Here is a 26,552-nt window from a genome sequence, read left to right as displayed (position 1 = left end):
CCAGGCAAGCATTGCTTATCCTTTGATCGCAAGGTTTTCTGTTCACATAGTCCAAAATTTTCATCACTTGTCCTTTTCTGCTTATTCTTTGAACCGTTTGGCCGGCCCCATTTTCTCTTTGGTTGGACAATGTAGTTTCCCTTCATAATTCCATCTGAGCCTTCACCACCCTCAATTGTACCAGACATTTCTTGGTTTTCTTCAGCAATGATTTTCTTCCGATTCTTAAGAGCCTTTGGTTCACTATTCCCATTGTTCAACTGAAAGCTGTCATCACTAGTACCCCCCTCAATATCACAAGATATGCCTCGATTCTCACCTGGAAGACTTATCTTCTTTGAGACCATTGCCGGACCTTCCTTCACTATGGAGCAAACAATCTCATGTCCAGACTTGTAATCAGCACCAACTCCACTTCTTTGCCTTGTCCAGCAGCTAGTTTTTTGTTTCGTTTCTTTGAACCCTTTGCCGGGCCACGTTTTCTCTTGGATTGGACAACATTATTTCCTGCTCAATTCCGTCTGCACCTTCACCACCCTCAACTATACCAGACATTTCTTGGTTTTCTTCAGCGCCAACTCCACTTAACCCTTCTTTGCCTTGTCCAGCAGCAAGATTTTTGCTTCTATGTTTTGAACCCTTTGGCCGGCCACGCTTAGGCTGAGCCTTACGGGGATCTTGCGTTTTAACCTTACTATCACTTAACCCTTCAATTCTCCGTTCACTACCAATAGTTTTCTTCTTATTCTTTGAACCCTTTGGCCTACCACGCTTGCCCTCAGCTTGCCCTCCATCATTACTTACCTTCTGCTTGACTACGTTTTCAATGTAACCACCTTGACCTTGGTTTCCCTTACCAGCAAGAAGGGTTTCATATTTGCCTTCAACATCTACATCGATACATTTAAACCTACTATCACTTAACCCTTCAATACTCTGTTCACCGCCAGTAGTTTTCTTCTTATTCTTAGAACCCTTTGGCCTACCACGCTTGCCCTTAGCTTGCCCCTCTCCTTTTCTTCCCTTTTGCTTGCCTACGTTTTCAATGTAACCTCCTTGACCAACAAGAAAAGTTTCGAGTTCGTTTCCACGAGTATTTTCATCAACAAACCCCTAAGTGCCTTTACCATCCACATTGCTACACTCAGCTTCACCAGAAAACAACTGGCTTACTTCGCCACCAACATTCAAACCCTTGTCTGGTTCACCCAACCTCAAACAGGTCTTCCATTAGTCCATCTGCAAGACCCATTCCACCATTTCCAAATGCAACCCCACCAGACCCACCCATCTGATTTCCCCACCACCACCAAGATCACCAAATACACCACTTCACCAAACCCAGGAGCAACTCCACCGTAATCACCAATCCCGAGTCCGAACCCATCTTCATTTTCAACACCCCAAAGCTTAAAACTTTCACCTCCATTCACACCCTCTTCCCCAAACCACTGCAGAACACTCTCAACAATACTACTACCTTCTCAAAGCCAACTTTGAGCTTCTTGCGCACCCTCATTCTCAACTGCAGCTTTGATTTGATGACCCCCTTCGGGCTTCCCCACTTCCTCTGCCACTCGCTTCACAGTCCCCTGACTAATTGCTCTACGCTTTCGCATCTTTCTTTGAGTAATTCCACCGTCGCCATCACTTTCACTCATCTTGCTGATGTTCTTCACCGCACAAAGACTTGATAGTCTAAGTTCTGTCTCTTTTACACATACAAGTTACAACTCGGGTGCCTGTTGTAAGGCACCTTACTCATGATGATCATTAATCCATTTGATCCTAATCAAGAAAGACCTTTTAAAAAAAGGGATTGACTTTAGTTTATCTGAAACTATACCCTTTCCATGCAAACATACAAAGGTGATATCCTAATCCGACGGCTACCGTACAACCCAAAAGGATTAAAATCAAACTATCAAACCAAAAACTAATTCAGTTTTAAAAGCGGGAAAAGCGAATTCCTCAGCAACAATAGAAGTAGAACTGCAGGGGTCCGCAAGTGTAGCAGTTCTCGAGTTACTTAGAGAGGGTGACATGGAATCAATAATTCAATCAACATTAGAACCAAAACAAAAAAGGGGTTTATTGCTCAATGGTTGTTCAAGTGGAATCCGAAAGAAGGAAACCGAGTTCATTTATGTTTGGTGGACAGTAGAGAGGTCCCGCCATTAAAGAGCAATTGCACTTGTTTTGTTTGTTTACAATTCCTAGGTGGTTTGTCCTTGCTGGTAAGAAAATACGGTTAGCTGCTGCTAAGCACCGCCTCGCTCGCCCATAGACTTGGCTTTAGAATGAATACAGACGGAGGAGAAGAGATTAAAAGAGAGCTTCGGTGAATGAGAGAGATCATGCGTTAGTTTTAGATTAGGTTGATCTTTTAAATCTCATCTTACTTATTGATGTCTCACGTGGCTTTTTGAACTGCCAGGCATGAACTCAGCAGGTCTAAATTACTGAATTCAAAGCTTGAACTGCAGGCATAAGCTCTCAGCTTGACTGGCAGTCGTCAGACAGAACACTGAAATACAATCCTATTTTTATTGAATATTAAAATTTTTATTTATTCATCACAAAGCTTGAACTCAATATTTTATTTAAAGAAAACATCAAATTCAGTTTTTGGTGAGAATTTTGAGGCTTTCATTGATGGACAACGTGGTTGACCTAATAAAACCAATATGAATATTACACGAAGAAATTAATTAAAAACAATACGAATATCACAAATATACGATTTTATTAAAATTTTATAATATAAATTACCAATTTATCAAAACTTGTATATATGTACAAGCAATTCTGAACAAAAATGGGCTTATGATGGTTAAAATTTTCAAACCCGACAAATTCTCACTTAATGTGACTTTATATAAATTTAGATTCGGATCAAATTGGGCAGATTTAGTAAAGAAGATGGTTAGGATTAAGACGAAATCGAATTAGGGCAAATACCAATAACTCAACCCAACCTAAATAATTACTGCAATGCCCTTCTATATATCTAAATATAATAACTAATATACCTCGATATATTTTTTTCACCTATCATACCTCTCTCTCTCTCTCTCTCATATATATATATATATATTTCACCTATCATACCCACACATGCCCATCCCTAAAAGGGCTTGGTTCAGAATTTCAAATTATACTTGAAAATCTAAAACTGCCCAAAATTAACTTTGAAAGACACAATATTTCCAGGTTGGGCATTCATTTAGGGTGAGAAGAATCTATCTCCTACCAGTGTTAACCAATTAAGAAAATAAATGTATTTACTAAAGACGCAAATCTGGTGTCCGCGCCTACATTTTGAGAAACAACTGGGCATTATTTTCAACATGAGAAAAGCATATTTTGATCAGGAGAAGAAGTCTAAAGATAAACACATAAATGTTTTGCCTTTCTCAAGTGATTCATGATTCTGCACTCTGTTCAATCTGATAACATTAGACTTCAGTTGTTATTATCTCCTTGCTGCCTGAAACTGATGCTGCCATAAACAGTGATGTTATGGATAAGAAAACTTTGACAAATACTGAGAATTACATACGTGAGATAATATGAACCAAGACCCGTTTTCAGTTCAGTGTATGATTCAGATTTACCTGGGTTGCATATGATGAGCTTTGAGCAAGAAACTTGACAAAGTCTTGCTTCTTTATTTCAAAATTGAACTTGGCGTGATTCAGCAACGCGAGTTCTCTCTTAATATCCTCGTCCAACTTTTCCTTTTGCCATCTCGTCTCTTTCATCCGCTTCTCGGTTTCATTGTAGCTTTGCAGCTCCTCCGACATTATCGAGGTCTTGGGGAATCTCACATCTACCTCTTCCCTGAAATCAGAGTCAAAAAAATGATGCAACAGCAAACTAACCTGATTAATCAACAAAAACTTAAAGAATTTGTTTTCTGTAAACCGCTAGCAAAGGTTTTAACGTCCACAAGTAGGATTAATAAATTGTCTCTTATCTCAGTTCTTCAACTTTTTTGGTTTTGTATTACTTTTAAGAGTACTGACACTAGTCGATAAGTTTCAAAAGGAAATCTACCGAAACAAAACCTAAAATTCTTCTAAACAAGTAGTTTAATGCCTCATGCGCACAGATATAATGATCCACAATTTTTCTGCAGTTCAACTTTTGCTCGAAAACATGCTTCGCAATATAGGGACACTATAATCTGTTATACAATAAAATAATCTAATAATATTAAAAATAGACAAGTATCATTCATGGACTATGAGGAAAATGCATATAAATTTCAACATTGTTATTATATCCTAAGACATCTGAATCACGAGCAAACTGTGCTTTTGTTCCCAAATTGATGGAGTATAAAAGAAGTTTTCTGTATAATTTTCTTTGGTCAAAAATGAATTTTGCCACTTGCTAGACAGAACTTCTTACCGAGTGCCAAGAGAAAATACACCATTGCTTCTGATTATCCCACCGTCCAGAGAGACTGCTCCCTCGCTTATACAAGGAAGAGCAAGAACCATCTCTGCCCTGGTTCTGTATACTTGAAGACAGGAGAACATATTATAAAATAATGTCTCTCTGAGACCCTCCCCACTGGCAGTGACAAAAGATAAGTTTGAGCTGTCCACATGAATCATATTCACTGCAAAGCCAAGAAAGCCTGCAGGACACTCCCCATTTGGTAATCTTGGCTTTAAGAGATCAAGCCTCCTCTGGGGATCATCAGCTACAAAATCACCAGCATAAGGTCTGCAGGAGGCGGCGAAGGAATAGAAAACTCTGTTTAAGATATCATCAATAAACAAGATTTTAATCAGAAACAAATATAAGAGTCTGGACCTTAAACTTTCAAGACAAATTACAATAAATCGGCCATCTAGAGATCTCCCAATAGACGCTGCAATCCCGTGCAGACCAGAAGTTTTGTCTATGCAACCATCCTTGTTGAATGTTTCCAAAGCTTTAACACCTTCAAAAGTCTTACAAACAATTGCCAACATTGTCTGCACTCCTAGGTACTCTGAGAAAAGCCTAAAGATAAATAAGGAAACAAAAAGCCAAACATCAACTGTATGTCAGAATGAACAGTTTTCATAAAATACTCAATTAAGAGTCGACTGTAATCTATTTAATGAACAGGCAGCCCTATTCACAAGAAATTCCTCAAATAATTATAATGCAGCACATGCACTCAATCATCACCATTAACAAACACAACCCACGCGAGGTCTCGAACAAAAGGCATAAGCTACAAATTCCTCCCCCTCTTCCTCCTTTAAATTGACCCCAACGCATGAACTATCCAGCGTAACAGAATGATAAAGTTATTACTTTCTCATGCAAAAACATCCAAAATATTAGAAACTGCAGATGAATGACAAATGAAATCTTGTCAGGCATGATCCAGAAAGATTAATAGAAAATAGACTTTCAAACAGACCTATTAAGATTTTCATCATCTACTTTGCCAAGTGTAGCAACAGCACCCATTACATCTTTTGTCAAACTCAGATGAGAAGCTTGAGGGCCATGATGAGTTTTCAGCTGATATAGAATTCCTGCTGCTGACTTTTCATGCCGAAGAATTTGTTCAGTTATTTCATGCTCACTTTGAAGATGAAATTGGTCCTTGTTCTCAATAGGCGAACTAGAAGAATGATACTTGCCAAGCAAAACTGAAAAAAGATCAATTTATAGCCAGGAAAGTAGAAAATAAATATGCAGCATGAACTCAGTTCTTGGTACGAATATCCAGTATGAGTATGTGAGCATGTGTTAAATTTGATGATTCAGCTAAGAAGTATCCAAAGATAACATATGGATACATGAATCCTTCCAAATATTGTAGGGAATATAATAATGCTACTCATATTAGTCAGAAAATTAGCAAAATCAATTTGACTCAAATAACAACCTGTGCAAACATTGCAGTGTCTTTAACTCCATCACTGAATAGAGAAAGGGAGTTTAAGTCACGCATTCATTCAAATAAGAGAAGTATACCTTGCATATCAAGTATATTATCATCTAATTTGTTCTTCTGAGTCTTTAGAAGTTTTATGCTATCCTCATGCTGCTTGATTTTCATCCCCAACATTCGAAGATCATCTTGAAGTTTCTGCATAGATCATGTTATATCAAATTTACCTTAAAAAAGAGGCATAAAGACAAAAAAAATAATAGTTATAATATGTAATAAAGGAATGCTTGCATCTTTTTACAGCTTATACCGTCACAAAGAACCATAATATTTTCGGTTCTTTTAACCTCTACTGAAACACTGTAAAAGAAAGTTCAGAACCAAAACAACCTCAGAGCTCTCCATGATGGATTTAACTTCTGAAAATCCTCCATTTTGCATTTCTTCCCTAGAATTGAAAGAGGTTTCATTCAGATCCACTTGCATTGAAGTCGTGGTTTCAACAACCGTTAACGCCCTCGGTTGACTTGAAAACTGCAAAGAGTGAGAGTAATTAGCTTGCTTCTGAAAACATATATTTCATGTCATAAGCACTAGAAACTAAGCTTTAACATTTTAAAGGGAAAAAATAAAATCAGAATTCATTGTCTTCAACATGGAAAGTTACTGCAATGCACCATCTGATTATGAGTTATCACAATCCCAAAAGTTTCCTCAGCTAAAGAAACAACCACAAATAAGGCTATTAAGAGTGTTTAAACAGAATCAAAGTAAAAGCAAATGGGTATTCCAGTTTCCAACTTAAATTTTCAACAATAAATACTATTATTCAAGCCATACTCATGAAATCAGCAAATCTTCCCCGTAAAGGAAAGCCTGCTACCAGGAAACGTTAAAAAAATCCTTTTTCTTCTAAAATGTCCTCGGGAAAAGAAAAGCTGCTACTTTTTCTTTTCTTTTCCGCAGTGCCTACTTCTGAAATTAAAGCAGTAAATAGGTATAAACAAAGGAAACACGAGCACGCGTGAAAATAATTTCCTATCAAATGCCCGTTTGACCCAAGACAACATATCGGGGGCGAAGGGCGCATAAAAGAGCTGCATTCTTTTTATAAAGTGACATAAACGCGAGAACCGGTGCATGGAATTTCAAACATAGAGAAAAAATTTTAATTTAATTTTTTTGCTTCCCCTTCTGGTGAGATTTCGCGAGTGACCAAACAGAGTGTTGAGTAATTGAGAAAGAATCGAGAGTGAGTGAGCTCACCTGGTGGTTGGACGGAAACATTACTGAGTTGAGCTTTGACTCGCCTCCTTGATTTTTTTGTTCTTTCGGAAATTGGGAGCAGTGAAACTTTAATTTGGAATTTGTACTTTGGAATCGGGCTTTGATGTTCCAGAAAACATAACCAACCCCTCCAAATTATATGAAATATCATAGTTCCCACAAAAGAATATAAATTTTCAATTTAACTCCAAAGTCCTACTTTTTGAGGGAAAACAAAAAAAAAATATTCAGGGGAAAAAGACGTAATTTAGGTATGTTTTTTTCGCTGTAATTGATTTTTCGGAAAATATTTTCCTTATTTCCTAGTGTTTGGTTGATGGAAAACAGATGGTCAATATAATTTATTTTTTTGGTCAACAGAATTCAAAATATTAAAATCACACTAGATTATTTAAAAAAAATTTATTTTCATTAAAATCACACAAAATTAAACATCAAAAATATTAAACAAAATTTAGCTTAAAAATAAGAAAAGTCAAAAGGATAGAAAATGTAAATATTGAATGACTAAATTGAATAAAACACAAAATTAAATGATTAAATTGAAAAAAATATAAAATTTGTTGTCAAAATAAAGATTAAAATTACACATGTATTTTATAATGGTTGAGAAGTAGATTGTTCAAATTTAATGAAAAATATACTCAAAATAAAAAGGGAAATAAAAAAATCATCAAATTACTTTAGAGAAAATCGTCTCAGTGACCAAAAATGCCTTATAATATACGATTTTAATCAACTTTTTTTGGATTTGCCAAAATGACCAACAAAATCGCAATGCGAAATAAAAATCGCAACGCGATCTCCAGAATCGTAAATCAGTTCCCATAATCGCAACGCGATTATGAAGAATCGCAATGCGATAGTACAAATTCGTATTGCGATTTTCCAGAATCGCAACGCGAACATATAAATTGCAACGCGATTCTGACTATCGCAACGAGTATCCGTAAAATCGCAACGCGTATCCGTAAATCGCAACGACAATACGTAAAATCGCAATGCGTATCCGTAAATCGCAACGAGAATACGTAAATCGCAACGCGTATCTGTAAATCGCAACGAGAATACGTAAATCGCAATGCGTATCCGTAAATCGCAACGACAATACATAAAATCGCAACGCGTATCCGTAAATCGCAACGCGATTTTTAAAGCGCCATTAGAATCGTTACGCGTATTTTATTTTCAAATTCCAAACACGAATATTAATTATCGGAACACTGAACCGTCCACTGTATATCCCGTAATCGCAACTCATAACCTAAAACCTAAAATCACAACTCAGTCCCATCTCCATCTCTCACTCTCTACGGCGAAATCCGTCCCCATCTCCGAAGATTTCCGTCCCCATCTCCGGCGAAATCCCTCACAACCATTCACGGTCAGAAATCCCTCACAATCATTCAGAAATGGAAAATCAACCTCCGAAGGTTAGTTTTTTTAATTATTTTTATTTTGAAATTTTTGCATTATTTTAGGTCTTTCATATTGAAATTGATGATAAGTTTACTGGTAATTTCAATAATAGATTAACCATTTCACTTAGATTTCTTATTAAATTCATTCAATTGCTGCCAATACTGCTAAACTGTTTAGTCTTTAACCCTGTGAAGTTAGTATTTGTCTTTGTTTTGTCTTTTGGTTGAAGTAATGCAATCCATTAAAGTTTCAATTTGCAGAAGAAGGATAGTTTCTAAACTTAAAATCGCAACATGAAAATGAAAATCGCAACACGAAAATGATTATCGCAACGAGAGAAATGAAAATCGCAACGAGAGAATCGCAATGCGAAATGAAAATCGCATTGCGATTTTCATTTCGCGTTGCGATTTTAGTTTCGCGTTGCGATTCTCTCGTTGCGATTTTCATTTCGCGTTGCGATAGTCATTCTCTCGTTGCGATTTTCATTTCAACCAAAAGACAAAACAATGTTGCAAATTTTAGTTTCAAGAATAAACTACTACTCTTTATGTTTATTGTTTTTGGTATATCTTCACAGTGTAGTTTTTGGTATATCTAACTTGGTATGTTTATTGTTTTTGTAGAAATTTTTTTCGGCTTCATTGACATTAAGGAATAAAGTTAGCCTAGCCACTACAATTGCTTCGAAGCATTCACCTGCACAAAGAAAATTGTTTGAGGAAATCTGCTTCGGGCCATGGCTGAGAGTACAGCATCCGGGTGGAGATGCTAATTTGACCCATTTGTGGCTTCAAACCATGACTAGCGATCTACCCGACAGTATACAACGTGGTGAGGAAGAGATATGGTTTCATTTTCCACCGGCGTATACTTGTTTTGGGCGGAAGGAGTTCTGCTTAATCACTGGTCTACGATTCGGACACGATGATGTAGGCCGGTACACTCGTCATATCACCCCGCCCATCATGGTTATCCCGGGTTTTTCCTTATGAGTAAATAGAGAAGCCGAACTTACACGTCGACGACCTGAAGAAATTGTTTAATAAGAAAGATGGTTTTACTCGAATGAATGATGTCGATGTTGTCCGAGTATGCCTTCTAGTACTTTTGTATGCCGGCTTTTTAGGCAGAGAGGCCAGACAACTCAGGAGCTAATATTATTGGTAGAGGACCTAAATGCATGGAATCTGTTTCCGTGGGGTTCGTATATATGGAAAGCTACCTGGACTAAGCTGTCGTCTGCCTTTGATGACCGCAAAAGTTTGCGTGGCGATGGGTCGAAATACACTTTGTCAGGCTTTGTTTGGGCCTTTAAGGTAAGAATTTCTATATAATGTTTTCAAAATTATAATTAATTATTTAACAATTACTAATGTTTGTTATTATATTGTTTGTAGATTTGGATATTCGAGGCTTTCCCCAGCATGCAGACATATGCATTAAAAACTTCAAATGATATTCCTAGGACTATTTCCTGGAAGAGGAAACGTCTGTTTGATTGGGAAGACTTAATACCATATGTGACAATAAATAATGTAAGTTAACACAAATACTATCATATATAAACAAGTTATTAATAGTAGATGTTTAACTTTGTTTGAGTTTTTATATTTTTAGGAGGCCAACACTCCATTACAGAGACTGACACCCACGGAGGCTGAGCTTGCCACTGATTGGTGGCAAGCTAGTCAGCATTTTTTTGATGGCACGAATTATGAGCAACCTCCACTTCCTCCACTTCTAGAGCCATCACCTCACCCAGAGCCATCACCTGATCGATCCGACTATACACCTCTACAACGAGAGCCATCACCTATCCCGTCACATCATCGAGCCTCTTCTCTACCATCACCTCATGATAGGTGACCGACAAAGATGCCACGACTTCTATCTCCCTGTTCTCCACCTCCACCTCCACGGGATGAGTCAAGGGAGTTACGTGATGAGGTCAATGCCTTGCATGAGGAGATCGGTACTCTACGCGATAACGATGGTGCATGGCGTGTGGAGGTGTCTACTTTACGTGGTGAGGTTGCCGCTCTACGTGAGATGGTAGTATCGTTGCAGAATGAGGTTCATACTCTACACAACGAGGTAAGTTTAAGATTTTCCATATTTAACTTGATGATAAATTTACTCGTAATTTCACTTAGATTGCTTAGTAAATTTATTCGGTTACTGCCAATACTGCTAAGCTGTTTATTCTTTAACAATGTGAAGTTAGTATTTGTCTTTTGTTTTGTCTTTTGGTTGAAGTAAATTTATTTGGTTGCTGTCAATTCTGCTAAACTGTGTATTCTTTAACACTGTGAAGTTAGTATTTGTCTTTGTTTTGACTTTTGGTTGAAAGTAAATTTGTTCGGTTGATGCCAATTCTGCTTAACTGTGTATTCTTTAATACTCTGAAGTTAGTATTTGTCTTTGTTTTGTCTTTTGGTTGAAGTAATTCAATCTATTCAAGTTTCAATTTGCAGAAGAAGAAATAGTTTACTTTCGCAACACGAAACTTAAAATCGCAACGTGAAAAATGACTATCGCAACGAGAAATGAAAATCGCAACGACAAAAGCGCAACGCGAAACCAAAATCGCAACGCGAAACTATAATCGCGTTGCGATTTTCATTACGCATTGCGATTCTCTCGTTGCGATTTTCATTTCGCGTTGTGATTCTCTCGTTGCGATTTTCATTTCGCGTTGCGATAGTCATTTTTCACGTTGCGATTTTAAGTTCCAGAAACTATTCTTCTTCTGCAAATTGAAACTTGAATGAATTGCATTACTTCAACCAATAGACAAAGACAAATACTAACTTGACAGTGTTGCAAGTTTGAAACATATTTGTCTTTGTTATCTGATGCATTGTGTGAACTATGATAGAATAATGACTTGGGTGAATACAATGCAAGTTTGAAACATATTTGTCTTTGTTTTCACTGTTTAAATATCATGTCTGTTTATTTACTGATTTTTGTATTTAATTATTTAGCGGCCCGATAAGGTGGATGCTTTACGTCGGGTTTTTCTTGCACGACGGAGTTCACGCATCAGACGGCGTGCACGTGCTATTAAGTCTCTGTACACCCCAATAGTGCGAAGACACCGCAAGAAGAAGCCCGACTCGCCTGTCATCCCTCAAGAGTCCACTCCTATCGTTGAAGAGGCCCCTATCATTCCTCGAGAGTCCCCTCCCACCGTTCAAGAGTCCACTGTCATCGTTGAAGAGGTCCCTCCCACCATTCAAGAGCCCGATTCACATGGCGTCATATGTAAGATTCTTGAGAAACCCTCTGACGTGCAGGACATGATGGATGAGAGTTGGCTCTCGTATGAGTTACCGGCCAGTACCATTCCGGTATCTAAAGTGGAGAGGAGACAACTACCGGACACAATTCTGGATAACACCCTTTGGGCTAAGACCGCAGTTGATTTTTATCTACATGAGCGGAGCCAGGGGTGTTTCACTGACATATGCAAGCTCAACGATGATATCAATTTGTTGCTTGATCGGTCTTGGTGGGGCGTATTATTAGGGGTCGAAGACAATGGCTATTTCAATGGAGGGGCAAGTCTTATATTTTTCTTATATTTCAATTTGATTTTTTTTAAAATTTATGTAAGTCACTAATATATGTCTTTTTTTTGTAAAACAACATATCGATGCGTGGGTGTCACGTCTTCTAATAATTAGGAAACTTAAGAAAAATAAAAGAAATACACGATATACAATTATGCCGACGTCTTTTAACGCCGTTCACTTGAAGAATCAATGAGATGAATCATTTGCGTTGGGCAATGGACAAGCAAAATTTTATCCTGCATGGTGGGAGGTCGATAAGGTTAGTATTTATTTTAGATTGAGTTTAAAGGTATTCATAAATAAGTGCGCAAATGAATGAATTATTACTTATGATTGCAGGTGTTTATCCCTGTTTTGGAACGTAAACATTGGCTTCTCGTCGAGCTTCAGCTCCCATCCCTTAAGGCAATAGTATATGACAGCATGATAAATTACATATCATTGGCTGATTTAAGAGATATTATTAAGGGATGGAGCTCTCATTTGGCTAAATTCTTGGATGCGATAAATTATTGGACTCATTCTGGAAACAAGAAGCCAAAGAAGCTCAATATTACAGTTAGCAGAGACGAGACCGCACCACAACAAACGGAAGGAGCCAGAGGGGATTGTGGTCCTCTCGTATGCTTGGCATTGGAGCGTTTGATCACAGGAAGTATAAAGTATCTACCTCCCTCCGATAGAGATAGAGCTGCAGTAGGCTTGTGGTTTCGGCATTATATGGCTAGATCGATATATACGAGACGCTGCCTACCTGCATCCGCATTATAAAAATGTCCATAAACAATTGGTAAGTTTATAGGCTTTTGGTTTGAAAATGTTTGGTTAAGTACCTAGAATTCAATAATTTGTTGTTTGTAGGTTTTAGATGTGTAGAAAGTGTTGTTTGAGCAAATGTTTGGTTTCTGCAGGTTAATCTCAGAAGTGAGCTGCGTGAAAATGATGTATGGCTGCAAAAGTTGATTCAATAGTAGATGAGGAAATAAGAATTATTGCTTATTTTTTTATTGTTTAATTGATTTGTAAAAGATGATTTGTTTAATTGATGTGAACATAATTCTTATTTGTGCTTGTTTAATTGATTGAAATGTAATGGTTGATTTTGTTGATTTCAATCTGCATTATGTTGAAGGCAAAAATGACTATCGCAACGAGAGAATCGCAATGCGAAATGAAAATCGCAACGACAAAATCGCAACGCGAAACTAAATTCGCGTTGCGATTTTCATTTCGCTTTGCGATTCCCTCGTTACGATTTTCATTTCGCATTGCGATTCTCTCGTTGCGATTTTCATTTTGCATTGCGATAGTCATTTCCGTGTTGCGATATTCATATTCACGTTGCGATTTTCATTTCGCATTGCGATTCTCTCGTTGCGATAGTAATTTCCGCGTTGCGATAGACATTAAGATGATTGCGAACGTCATTTCCGTGTTGCGATAGTCAAATGAATGCCTAATAAGTGATAACAACTGAACAGATCATAGCAATTTTCAAACTCAAGTTACTAATACATGCCTAACTGAAAATGTTAAAAGTTCACACATAAAATCCACATAATACAACGTTTGCATTTAAAAATCACCTAAGTTAACAGTCCCAAAAGGTGAAGCCGGTTGTGATTGGGATTTTAAAGATGATTGCGATTTTGATTACCTTTTGCTTGACACCATATGAGCTTTGGATTTTGATGAGGATCCATATTTTGGTAGAGGAAAAGATGATTGTGATGGCACTGGTGATCCACATGTCAACCTTGTATGACCACTTTCCTTGCACCGACTACATGTCGATCTCTTCTTCTCTTCACCCTTAGACGGTATACGATCATGACTTTTTGGTCGGCCAGGTAGCCTTCTATCTATGGCTGGTGGCAAAACTGTTTGTAAGTCATCTGGTATGTCCCACTCAGAAAGATGTAGAATAGGGTAGACAATCTCGCCATAAGTCTGTCGATATACTTCTGTAGTGTAGCAATCCATAGCGTATGCGCTTGAATCATCTTGGTTTAGATGAAGATAAACTTTTATAACATGGCCACACGGATAACCAGATGTTTGTCATTTCATACAACTACACGTCTTTGCATTTAGATCGACAAGCCCATTTAAGTTATTATCCAGTACTTCAAACAAAGTGTTTGAACATGGTTCAACTCTCCATGACATTGACTTCACAACATGTTTCGTTATCTTTTTTTCTGTCCATGGTGTAACACGATGTTCCAATGTTCTTGTAAATTTAAATAAATAATACTTAGTAAAATATATGATAAGTTACGAATTTAAAGAAATAATACCTGCATGGTTTCTTTTCTTGTAGTACCACTGTTGAATAGAGGCTCAAAAAAACTCCATTAACATAGTAATGGGTAATTTCCGGGAATGACGACTTAGAGCGTTGATTGATTCTGCACTATTAGACGTCATGAAACCATATCTTGCTCCAAGTTGATGTACTCTTGACTATCTTTCAAACCCGATATCTTCTAGTGTTTGAGCACACTCAGGCAAAACACGTCTTAAACAATTTATATGCTTATTAAAATCCACTTCCCGATAAGCTTTTACAGCTTTCCAGTATGTCCATTTATGATTTTTTATACCAGCAGACCTTGATTTTAGATTTCTATACAAATGAACACCACAAAGTCCATGAAAAGCATTTGGGAAACACATTCTAACAACGTTGTCAATTGAGTTTGCCCTATCGGATATGATTGTCAGATTACTAATAGGACCTATGCAATCCCTAAGATACCCCATAAACCATGTCCATGAATCAGAGGTTTCAGATTTGCCAACCCCGTAAGCTATTGGCAGTATCCCATTGTTAGCATCCATGGCTACTGCTAATAAGTTTACTCCAAGGTATCGATAACTATAATAACTAGGCGCATGCAATTAATTAACGAACGAATCTACAAAATCATATACACAAGAAATATAATCATTTAAATGTGAAATGCATATAACTAACAAAAATGAGTCAACAAAATTATATTGATTTACTAACCGCAGCACCAATGGCGATAAACAGCAACTCAAAGCGTCCATCTCTATCTGTTTTGATATGAGTTACCGACCCAGGATTTTTCAGCTTTAAATTGTGACAATAAACCGGAAGTTGGGCAAACAATGCTTCTGGCGACCCCCTCAACAATTCCAAGGCATAACATTTGGCTCTCCAAGCTTGAGAATATGAGATACTAATCTTGAACAGAGCATTCATGTCAGTCATAATTTCTTGTCCCCGATATACCCTACCATTCAAAAACATTAACTCAGCCAGAAAACCACCCAACACCTTTTTGTTTGCCTGTCTATGGTGAGGAAAAACTTGGGTTCTTGAGCATGTATGTTTATCAATAAAAGTCCTAACTTGAAACATTTCACAATCTTTTATCCTCTTTGCAATCATACGCCACATACAGTTTTTGTCAATCATACACCTTGTTTCGAAACGATCTTTGCTTGATTTGTTAAATTTTAGTTGATAGCCATCTTCCACACATTTCATATACAAAGCTATCTTCAAGTCTTTCTTTGTATCAAAACAATCATCTTTCTTGATACGAATAATTTTGTGTAACAATCAACTGCTATCTTTACCAACTCTTCTTCCGGTATCTGAAGTAATTCTGGCATATTCCAGTTATACTCCCGTGGTATTTTCTTCGGAGACTTTTCTTTGGGGATTTCTTCTTCTTCTTTTTCTTCTTCAGTGTTATATGAATTACAGAATGGATGTTCAACATGTTCATTTACAGTCGTAACTTCCTCCTCATTATCATCAACAACATCTTCCTCGGCAACGGCTGTTTCATCATCAAAATTCGGGTATTGACCAATATCAAAATCATTACACGCAGGGTCTGTTTCTTCTTCTGAAAAATCATCAAAATCCGAGTATTGACCAAGATCAAAGTCTAGGTATTGACCAAGATCAAATTTCGAATACTGACTAGTACTCACAATTTTTTCTGTTGGCTCATCATCGTCTAACTGGTCAATACGAAAACCGGAATTTGGTGCTGAAAGTTGATTGGGATTTGGATTAGGGAAAGGTTGTGGGTTTTGAGATTATGTTTGGTATTGGAAATGTGGTGAAACAATATTTGCTTGGTAATGAAATTGTGGTGGAACCATTAAATTTTGAGCACCATAAACTGGGGTTGAAAAACTTAGTTGATTACTACCCGCTACTGACCCAACTTCACTACTTCTAGGTTTAACAACATACAATGTAACATCATCACTTGAAACACTAATGTAAGCAATGAATCGTTCAACATCTTCATTGTCGGTTAACAAATAAACTTTACCATTTCTCTGATAAGATAGCCTAAATCCACTTAGGGGATCTAAATTCAATTTATTTGCAACACGTAACATTAGAGTTTCATAAGTTAACTTTTTTAATGACAGTTTTAGTTGAAGATTCATGGGTAAAGGCATATATTGTAAAACACCATGAACATTCTCCCATGACCCTCTAAAACACAAATCTATCCAAACATGATCAACATTAGATGATTTCATTATTGTATATTAATTTACTAAACAAACGAGCTGCGAAACTAAAACTTGTTGCCGGATGGGGAAGGATGTCGTTGGATATAGGAACGGATGTCGCCGGAGAGAGTGATAGAGGGAGATGGAATGAGTTGCGATTTAGGGATTTAGGTTATGAGTTGCTGCTGCTGCGTAGTTATATACTCAAAACATTTGTGTTGCGAAATTAAAACCTGTTGCGAATTCAGAAATCGAGTTGCGAATTTAAAATTCAGTATTGCGATAGTCAGAATCTCGTTGCGATTTACAGATTCGCAATGCGATTACGTAAATCGCAATGCGAATACGTATTCGCGTTGCGATTTACGTAATCGCGTTGCGATTTACGTATTCGCGTTGCGATTTACGTAATCGCGTTGCGATTTACGTAATCGCGTTGCGATTTACGTATTCGCGTTGCGATTTACGTATTCGCGTTGCGAATTAGGAAAATCGCAACGCGAATTTGGGAAATCGCAATGCGATAGTCAGAATCGCGTTGCGAATCTGGAAACTGATTTGCGATACCGAAGATCGCGTGGCGAATTATCGATCGCATTGCGATTTAGTTGGTCATTTTGGCAAATCCAAAAAAAGTTGGTTAAAATCGTATATTATAAGGCATTTTTGGTCACTGAGGCGATTTTCTCATTACTTTATTAAATAATAAAACACCATTGTTTTAATTTTTTATTATTCAAATTTTATAAATCAAAACTTGATTCAATTTTACAATTTAAATAAAAAATTTAATTCGAATTAAATAATTTAATTATTCAAGAAAAATAATTTAAATAACTAAAACAAAATAATAATAATAATATTTTAAAATCAAATCAAATTTTATTCCTCTTTCATTACATTGAATAACTCTGCTGTGATCTTTGGACTTTTGACATTCAGAAAAACCAATCCTTAATTTTGTCAGACGCTGGGCTGGCCTTGACAGCAGGAATTGGACTGCTTTATTGCTGATCAGGGGTTGCCCACCATTTTGGGCTATGGGTTATAATTCTTTATTTGGTTTAGCCTGAACAAAATTTTATATTTTATTTTATTAATTTTTTCCAACAAAACCTTGTAAAAATAAAATAAAGAAAACAAAATATATTTTGTATATTTTAAATGTTAAATATGTAAGAATAATGATCTAAGAAAAAAACAAAATTCGAAAATGTTTTATTATCCAAATATAAACTAAAATATAATTTCTGAATTAACACTTGTTACAACTTAATTCTTCAATTGACACGTTTTTAGTAAATACGTGTCATATCAAAATACTGACAAAAGCCTGTCAAAAGTTTCAAAGATAGAATCAAAATGAAAAAAAATTAAAAATATAAAAAAACATATGAATTTCATAAAAAAATAAATGTGCATGATACATGTTGAAGATACATATTTATATTAATACGATTGCTAATTTAAGAAATAACATGAAACGAAAGATACTTTAGACATTAATTTTTATTAGGGTGTCATTTTAAAAGTTAAAAAAAAACAAAAGAAATATGGAAGAGTAAAATGGAAATGTTGCACCAAACGTTAATGGGGTATGAAGAAATGTAATGGTCTAATGATTGATGTTAGGTCGGCCACGTTTAAAGGTTTTAATTCGTCCTTAGTCTCTTCTACTACAAAACTCAATCTCTCATAGGTTAAGATTAACAATACACACACGTTGCTTTCAACCATATCAACCCCATGTCTTCACTCCATCTCAAATAGGTGCCATGAATTTTTCGGTTCACCCTACATTTCCGACATGAACCGGACTGATTATGATATAGATCTAATACATCCAAAAGTGAAATCGGGGATTTAGAATTGAAAAATATAATAGAATAATCTAGAGTTATAAACTGCGTGTGAGTGTTATTTATAAATAACAAGAAATATAAGAGAAAATGCATGTATAGACATTTGAATATCTAATCGCTCTTACTAATATTATTATCTTAAATATGTTGGGTTCACTGTTGTGATGAGTAATGTTTTACAATATGCTTGTTCAAGACTAGTTTATACGTTTATGTGAAAAATGATATGAGCCATGGAGGTGGACCAAGCACCTCGCAGCTTTGCCCCTAAAGGTGTGTTTGGTTGGGGGAATGTAAGATTCTCATTAGAATGAAATCCACATTTTTCCGTTTGGTTGGCCGGGAATGTCATTCACAGTAATCTTACATTACCAATAGTGGATTTTTTGGGGTATATTACCGGGAATGTCATTACCTCCATTTCCTTAGGTATTGTTGGATTACCGGTATTTTGGACTAAAATGCCCTTAATTTTTTTCTTTAAAAATATCCTTATTCTGTCATTGAATAATAAAAATTCTACGAAGGTTAAATTACAAATTTATCCTTAAACTATTTTAGATTTACAAAAAAAAAAGTATAATTAAAATTTTATATGAAGTTCAGGGGTTAAAATAAAATTTTACCCTTTCATTAAACCTTTTTATATTTTTAATTTTGTAAAAAAAATATATATAAATTTTATGAATTTAAATTTTTTAAAGAAAATATATAAATATTTTCCAACTTGTTAAAAAAACAAATATATAATAAGGACAATTTAGTCAAATATACATTCTAATAATCTTTTATTTCTTTAACCAAACACTGTAATCTTACATTCCTGCTAAACCAACCAAACATAAAATACAACATTCCCAGTAATCCTATTCATTGGTAATCTTTTATTCTCACTGGTAATCTTACATTCCGTGAACCAAACACACCCTAAATGCATTCATAATCCGAATTTGGGTTAGATGAAGATCGAACTTAAATTTCTTAATGCTGGATTTCAAATTCAAATCATATTTCAACGATTTTTTTTCAAAACATTACTAAATTTTGAGGGGGAAAAACTTTAATTTCGATAAGTATTTATTTCAGATACTACTAAACTTTGAATTTTGTTAATTATAACACCGAACTTTAATTATACATTCAATTGTACCACTTCGTCGTTAAATTAGTAATAAGACAATGACATGACTAACGATTACTGGAATGGCTAGTCAAACCAAAATGACACCATTTTGGTACAGTTGTTATGATGCCTAAAACAACATCGTTTTAGACACTAAACTTTAGAGGTTTATCGATTTTGTCATCGAACTTTTAAATTGTTTTTTTTAGCATTGCACTTTCCGATCGCCATCAACAATCAATCTCTTTTAGTCATGACCGTCTTTCGCAGCAAAATAGATATCAAAATATTCGTATTTCATTTTTTTTCTTCTCTCGGGATTGGTTTTGCACGAAATTCACTTAAAATCGACAAAAATCTATTTAAAAGTTCAATATATTAATACTCTAATCTCTTTCAGTGACTGTCAATGAGGCTAGTTTTGAAATATGTTGTACGTATTCTCGAAATAATATTTTTCACCCTTTAGATTTTCGAACAAACACCTCAAATCCTATATATCTAAAAAAATCTTCAAATATCTAAAATTGATAGATATTTTTATATTTAATTTCTTTGATTTCGATGGGGTTTTGTGAAAAACTAATTATGTGAGAAGAATAAAGATTGAAATGGAAACATTTTAATACTACTTTTATCGCGAAAGACAATCAGTGATGGATGACGATTGGTTGCCGACGACGGGAAAAAGTGCAGTGTCAAAAAGTATTTTGTTTAAAAGTTCAGTGAAAAAAATAATCTAAAGTTCAGTGTCTAAAACGTTGTCGTTTTAGACATCAGAACCATCGAACCAAAATGACGTCGTTTTGGTGTGGCATATCACATTAGCAATTGTTAGTCATGACATCGTCCCGTTAGTGACTTAACAACATAATGACATAATTGAATGTAAAACTAAAGTTTAATGCTATAATTGACAAAATTAAAAGTTCAATGATACAAATGATTCAATGAATAAACCTTAAGGGTGCATTTGGTTCACAGAATGTAAGATTATCGGCGGGAATAAGATTACTGGGAATGTTGCATTTTTGTGTTTGGTTCGTTTAACAGAAATGTAAGATTACAATGTTTGGTTAAAGAAATAAAAGATTATTGGAATGTATATTTTACCAAATTATCCTTATTATATATTTGTTTTTTTAACAAGTTGAATTCTACTATAATTTTACTATAATTAATTTATATATTTTCTTTAAAAAATTTAAATTCATAAAATTTATATAATTTTTTTTTACAAAATTAAAAAGATAAATAGGTTTAATGAAAGGATAAAATTTTATTTTAACCCCTAAATTTCATATAAAATTCTAATTATGAACTTTTTTGTAAATCCAAAATAGTTTAAGGATAAATTTATAATTTAACCTTCATATAATTTTTTTTATTCAACGAGAGAAGAATAATTTTGAAGAAAAAAAATTTAAGGACATTTTAGTCCGAAACACCGGGAATGTAACAATACCTAAGGGAATGTGGGAATCACATTCCCGATAATATACCCCCAAAATATCATTGTTGGGAATAAAGGATTACAGGGGGTTGGGAATGTTTGTGAACCAAACGTGGGAATAACATTTCATTCTCTTGTTAATCACATATACCCTTAACCAAACGCTTCCTAATGGTATCTAAAGTTGTCTCCCAACCAAAAATAAATAAAAATAGAAAGGAACGTGTGACCTGTCAGCTAACTTCAAATTTCCTTAATGGGGAGGGTAGAACACAACGATGTCTGGATTCCTTCCTTCCCAACTGCAAAAGTGCAAAACTACTCCTTTTTGGCTTCGATGCTCATTATTTTTTCTTTTAATGCAAGCGAATGGGCGTCATCTAACTTAGTTCCACTTCAATCCCCTAATTCAACCATACTGCACTATTTTACAATTCAGACAATGATATTAAATTCAAAATATCGTTTTTATAATTTTTTAATAATATTTAATATGAATTAATAATCAATAAATTAAACATTAATAATTTTAAAAAATATATGTTTATTCAATTGATTCTATTTCGTATGAAGTTTATTTTGGAAACAATTCACAGCTAAGCTAGCAATAAAGATTATTTATTTGTGCAGTGGATGGATCGACGTATCCCTTTGTGTTTGAATTCATTGATATTTGATCTACACATTTATCTGTACTTTTAATTTAGCATTCACTCACACCCTTCAAACAGAAAAACATTGAAACCAAAACGTTGGATCAAATCATACAATTTTGTGTAGCACATGAACCGCACGTCATTTTTAGCAAGTAATAATAAATTGAAAATAATAGTAATTAAAAGGCGTGCTATGTAATCCGAGATAAAATTAGAACCAAATATTGAGATAAATTAATTGTTTAAGTTTAAAATAATAACGATACTTTAAATATTTAATCTTAAAAATTGGAGGAATCAAAGTTTAATTTGACTCAACTTTAAACCGACATAAACATAAAATGACATCAAATAGTTTTTTCTTGAAAAAAGGCCAAAGTTCCTCATACTCTACGCTATTTCCTTTCTGACTGTGATTATTTATCTTTTAATCGTATGGTGAAGATCTGAAGGATACGATCCTAATCCATAGAAATATAATATATTTCGTGACCAATTGTTTATATCTTTAGAAAACACATAAAAAAAAGAGAATAAATTATTTACGATTAATTCATCAACTTTAAATAACTTAAAATGATAGAAACATAATTAAAAAATTAAATCAAAAGGTTATAGCTATTAATCTATTAATTAATGCAATAGCAATTCAAATATTTTATTTCAGTTAAATATTATTTATCTTTATTTTTTTAAATTAATCACCGATATTCGATATATTAATCAAATAATTCAAATCGAATATTATAAAGATAAGAATGACCAACCTACTTTGCTTAATATCTCACAAATAGCAAAATCATAATAAAAGGGGGGGCAGAAATGGAAATTATGGTTGGGGTAGGCGTGTAATTACGAGAAACAGAGTGTAGATGACGTGGCCAAATCTCATTGGAGGGTCACCCCAACTGTAAATATATGTTCTCCGTGAACTTGATAAAAAGCAATCGGCCGATTGCTTCGCGCGGGTATCTTCAGTTGCTGATTTTTCTCTCTCAAAAAACTCCGCAGTCACTTTCATTTTCCATAATATCACATATTTCTCGCTTCATTTTACTCAGCTTCGACAGCCCCAAACAGGAAAAGAATTCTAAGTAATTCACCTTCGGAGAATACATGGGAAATGATAAAGAGGAAACATGACAGGAATTCAAAACTCATAGCATATCATCAGTTACCTCTTCTTCTTTCAGGTTTGATCTTCTTCTTCTTCTTCTTCTTTAACGAAATTATAAATCAAAATTTCTCGGTGTTTTTGCTGTTTTCTTTTTTTAAATTTCGAAAACCCTTGATGAATTGATGATGATCCTCTGTTATGCATTTCTCTGGTTTCATTTCATGGATTTGCGAATGACATTATATTATTTGTCGATTTGTTTCTCATTCTTATGACGCTCTAACTATAACAGGAATGTGTAATGTTCGTTAGTTAAAAAGCTTTGTTTGTTTTTTTCTGTGTTTAGAAGCTCCTGTTTTGACCGGCGATGGGAAAAAAAGGGAGCGGATGGTTCTCGACGGTGAAGAAAGTGTTCAAATCATCTTCAAAGGATTTGCATGACAAGAAGGTAACGTTTTTTTTTAATAATTTTTTAAAGAGTGTTTTTAGGTTTGTTTTGAGGATTGATTTTAGATTGCCATATTTGCAAGCAATTAATCAATGCCATTCATGTCTGCACCTTTCATTTTTCATTTTTCTACTTAACATTTTAGTTTACTTGAGCATTTAAGTCCTTAACAAGGGAAAGAGAAAATAAAAGAAAAGAGGCCAAACATCAACATCAAAAACATATAGATTTTGCTTGTATTTATTTGGGTTCTTATCCTTTTCTTGTTAGAACTTGGTTAGCTTTAGTTATTGCCCACGATTGCAAGGACATATTCTCTTTGATCTTACTCATTTGTGGCCATACTACTGGGAAGCAGTTACTCTCACCCTTCATTTAAAAAAATACTATTCTTTTATTTTTGAAATATATATCTAAAATGATGGATCGAGGGATACTGTGATGCAATTTAGAATCTTGTCGTTGTAACTTTTTATATAGTTTTTGATATGGTGAATATTTTTTATGTGTTTTTTTATTTAAGATTTTACACTTAAAAATTTTGTTATTATCTTATTTAATTTCGTAACAAAATATTTGTGTTGACATATGAATCATGTACATATTCGAACATAAAGTATGATTCTCAAATAACTAAAATAAAAACCAAAAAACTGAATATATCAATAGTCAACCACATGTGAGTCACTTTGTAAGTTTATTGAGTCCAGTAATCTTTAATTATTAACCTATTTGCAAAGAAGGTGAACCTATCCAATAGTCAACCAATGATGTAACTTCGTAAGTTTATTGAGTCTAGCAATCTTTAATTAATAACCTATTTGCAAAGTATATCAGAAGAAAATATATTTTAATTTTGATACTTATGAAACAAAAATACACATTAAAAGTAACAAATAATTCCCTCTTTATCTTTGAATCGATATGTCTACATATCATCATTTCTGCTGCTGTCAGTATTTAATTTTTCAATTTAACTATATATATTAATATGGTGAAAAGAACTTATCAAAAAAGAAAATGGCCTGGGAGGGTTGCTTTTTCTTTCAGATGGCGTTAAATGGTAATTGATGACCTTCCTTTTCACTGTTCTGAAGGACCATGAACCCAAGCAAGGGGCACTGGTCCCCTGTCAACATGGCTACCTTGACCCATAATTATCATGCCACCTAAGTTGTCACATCATTCGACTTGTTCCTCATGTGCTTGACAATGTTAGATCTCCATCACACCATATCAATGATAATCTGCTCTGTAAAATTTTCTTTGTTCATCGGTTAACATTTTTCAAGCAAATGTCAATGAAATGTTTCCTCTGAGCAATCTGATTTGATTTTTCAGAGAGATAATAATGTAGAGAAGTGGCCAAAGGAGGCCCCGGAAGTAGTGTCGTTTGAACATTTTCCGTCGGAGAGTTCACCGGACATCACTAATGATGAGACTGCAACACCGACTCCTCTGAACGATGATAGGAACAATGCCATTGCCGTCGCCATGGCAACCGCTGCTGCTGCAGAAGCTGCTGTTGCAGCAGCTCAAGCTGCTGCTAAAGTTGTCCGGTTGGCGGGCTATGGACGCCAGTCTAAGGAAGAAAGAGCTGCAACACTCATACAGTCGTATTACAGAGGCTACCTGGTAAAACAAAACCATCTCTATGCATATTTATCACTCACATTTTAGAAACCGTAGATAAGGGTTCTTGAGGATCACTTACGGCACTTGAATGCACAAGCTTTTCTCCTAGGATAAAAACCTTAAAAAGGATTATTGAGCAATATAGGTGATCATGCTTATAAGTTCCTTGAGGGAGGAAAGGGAACATTGTAGTCTTAGGTTGTCTAAATGTTGCCGATGATGATTTGTAGGCTCGGAGAGCATTGCGTGCTTTGAAGGGACTAGTCAGGCTGCAGGCACTAGTTAGAGGCTATAACGTGCGCAAGCAAGCACAAATGACAATGAAGTGCATGCAAGCATTAGTACGGGTGCAGGCAAGAGTTCGAGCTCGTAGGCTGCGGCTAACTGATGTTGAACAGATGCAAAAGAGATTGGATGAAGACGATGAAGAAAAAATACGAATGGAAGATGTAGAAAGAAAGCCGAAGACCCCATCGAAGAAATATGACCATTGGGACGGTGGACAGCAAAGCTCGGAGAAAATCATCGAAAGTGCTTCAAAGAAACATGATGCTGTAATGAGACGAGAAAGGGCCCTTGCTTATGCTTATAACTATCAGGTTAATGGTTAATCATAAGCACTTGAAAAACACATTGTTTATTGATTAAATGGTCATATAATTCACTTCTTGCAGCAGCAGCAGCAACAACTTCCCTTGCAACCGGTCCCCAATGGCAAGGATGTTGGTCACTATCTCAATGATCGTGAGAAGGCACAATGGGGTTGGAATTGGCTCGAGCATTGGATGTCATCGCAACCGTATCACGAACGTCAATTTGGTCTTCAAGAGGGTTCTTACACGACACTACCAACCAACACTGCGACCACAACCGTTACCGATGACATGTCTGAGAAAACCGTTGAAATGGACGTGGTGACGGCAATGGATTCAGGCTCGTACTCAACTCAGCAGCAGGTGCAATCAGGGTCCAGTAATGTACCAAGCTATATGGCCCCAACCCAATCTGCCAAAGCCAAGGTACGAAGTCAAGGGCCAGTGAAGCAGCAACGTGGACCATATGTACCCCAATGGAACCCATCAACAAAGAAATCCCCAGGTTGTGATTCATCAAGTTCAGGTGGAGGGACAACAGTCTACCAGCCCCCAAGGAGTCCTGGTCAAAAGAGTAACGGTGCTCGTGTACCCTCTCGACGTATCAGTGGCTGTAGCCCGGATGCTGGTGGAGGCGGCGGCGCTGGAGAAGATTGGAGGTTGTCTATTGGAAGTCATGGGTGGTGAAATGATTTTGGTTTATTTTGTGTTTCGAAAATGCCACTATAATGCGTGATGTGAACGGTTTTTGCTTGCTATTTATTCTCTTTCGTCCGTGTTAGTGATGTAATAAAGATAATAAAACCATAAACTCTTCGATGTTCAAGCTTTTATCATATGAAATTGTTACAATTTGTTACTTTTTCGTAGTTGAATTTTTAAAAGGATCAGTAGTTAAAATGATCAGTTAGTGATCGTGTACTTTACCGTTAATACTATGATGAGATGAGAG

General features: G+C 35.4%; 2 protein-coding genes and 1 long non-coding RNA gene across 6 annotated transcripts; 1 reads left to right on the top strand and 2 right to left on the bottom strand.

Annotated features, from left to right (window-relative positions):
• Nucleotides 1-2: 2 nt before the first annotated feature.
• LOC120205708 lies at nucleotides 3-1,711 on the bottom strand. Its single transcript, XR_005524046.1, has 3 exons — nucleotides 911-1,711; nucleotides 585-694; nucleotides 3-423 (listed from the first exon to the last, which is right to left on the bottom strand). It is a non-coding gene; the product is annotated as an uncharacterized LOC120205708 (long non-coding RNA).
• Nucleotides 1,712-3,271: 1,560 nt separating this feature from the next.
• Nucleotides 3,272-7,329, bottom strand: LOC120205707 (protein DEFECTIVE IN MERISTEM SILENCING 3-like). 2 transcript variants are annotated; one of them, XM_039205544.1, is made up of 8 exons: nucleotides 7,175-7,329; nucleotides 6,299-6,442; nucleotides 5,992-6,106; nucleotides 5,429-5,663; nucleotides 4,828-5,019; nucleotides 4,417-4,737; nucleotides 3,618-3,843; nucleotides 3,272-3,502 (listed from the first exon to the last, which is right to left on the bottom strand). In XM_039205544.1, exons 1-8 carry the CDS (start codon nucleotides 7,193-7,195, stop codon nucleotides 3,476-3,478), a joined length of 1,281 nt encoding a protein of 426 aa, XP_039061475.1. In that variant the 5' UTR covers nucleotides 7,196-7,329; the 3' UTR covers nucleotides 3,272-3,475. The 2 variants fall into 2 exon arrangements, with proteins under 2 accessions (XP_039061475.1, XP_039061476.1); XM_039205545.1 differs by having other exon boundaries at nucleotides 3,272-3,490.
• Nucleotides 7,330-22,758: 15,429 nt separating this feature from the next.
• LOC120205706 (protein IQ-DOMAIN 1-like) lies at nucleotides 22,759-26,459 on the top strand. 3 transcript variants are annotated; one of them, XM_039205543.1, is made up of 5 exons: nucleotides 22,759-23,000; nucleotides 23,271-23,372; nucleotides 24,714-25,007; nucleotides 25,238-25,606; nucleotides 25,685-26,459. In XM_039205543.1, the coding sequence occupies exons 2-5, from the start codon at nucleotides 23,292-23,294 to the stop codon at nucleotides 26,285-26,287; spliced, it is 1,347 nt and encodes a 448-aa protein (XP_039061474.1). In that variant the 5' UTR covers nucleotides 22,759-23,000; nucleotides 23,271-23,291; the 3' UTR covers nucleotides 26,288-26,459. The 3 variants fall into 3 exon arrangements, with proteins under 3 accessions (XP_039061474.1, XP_039061472.1, XP_039061473.1); XM_039205541.1 differs by having other exon boundaries at nucleotides 25,682-26,459; XM_039205542.1 differs by having other exon boundaries at nucleotides 22,947-23,000; nucleotides 23,274-23,372; nucleotides 25,682-26,459.
• Nucleotides 26,460-26,552: the final 93 nt, after the last annotated feature.

Source organism: Hibiscus syriacus, unplaced genomic scaffold, assembly GCF_006381635.1.
Source record: "Hibiscus syriacus cultivar Baekdansim isolate YM2019G1 unplaced genomic scaffold, ASM638163v2 tig00012724_pilon, whole genome shotgun sequence".
NCBI lineage: Eukaryota > Viridiplantae > Streptophyta > Magnoliopsida > Malvales > Malvaceae > Hibiscus > Hibiscus syriacus.
The sequence above is the reverse complement of the archived record's forward strand: the minus strand, read 5'-3'. Positions and strand labels throughout refer to the sequence as shown.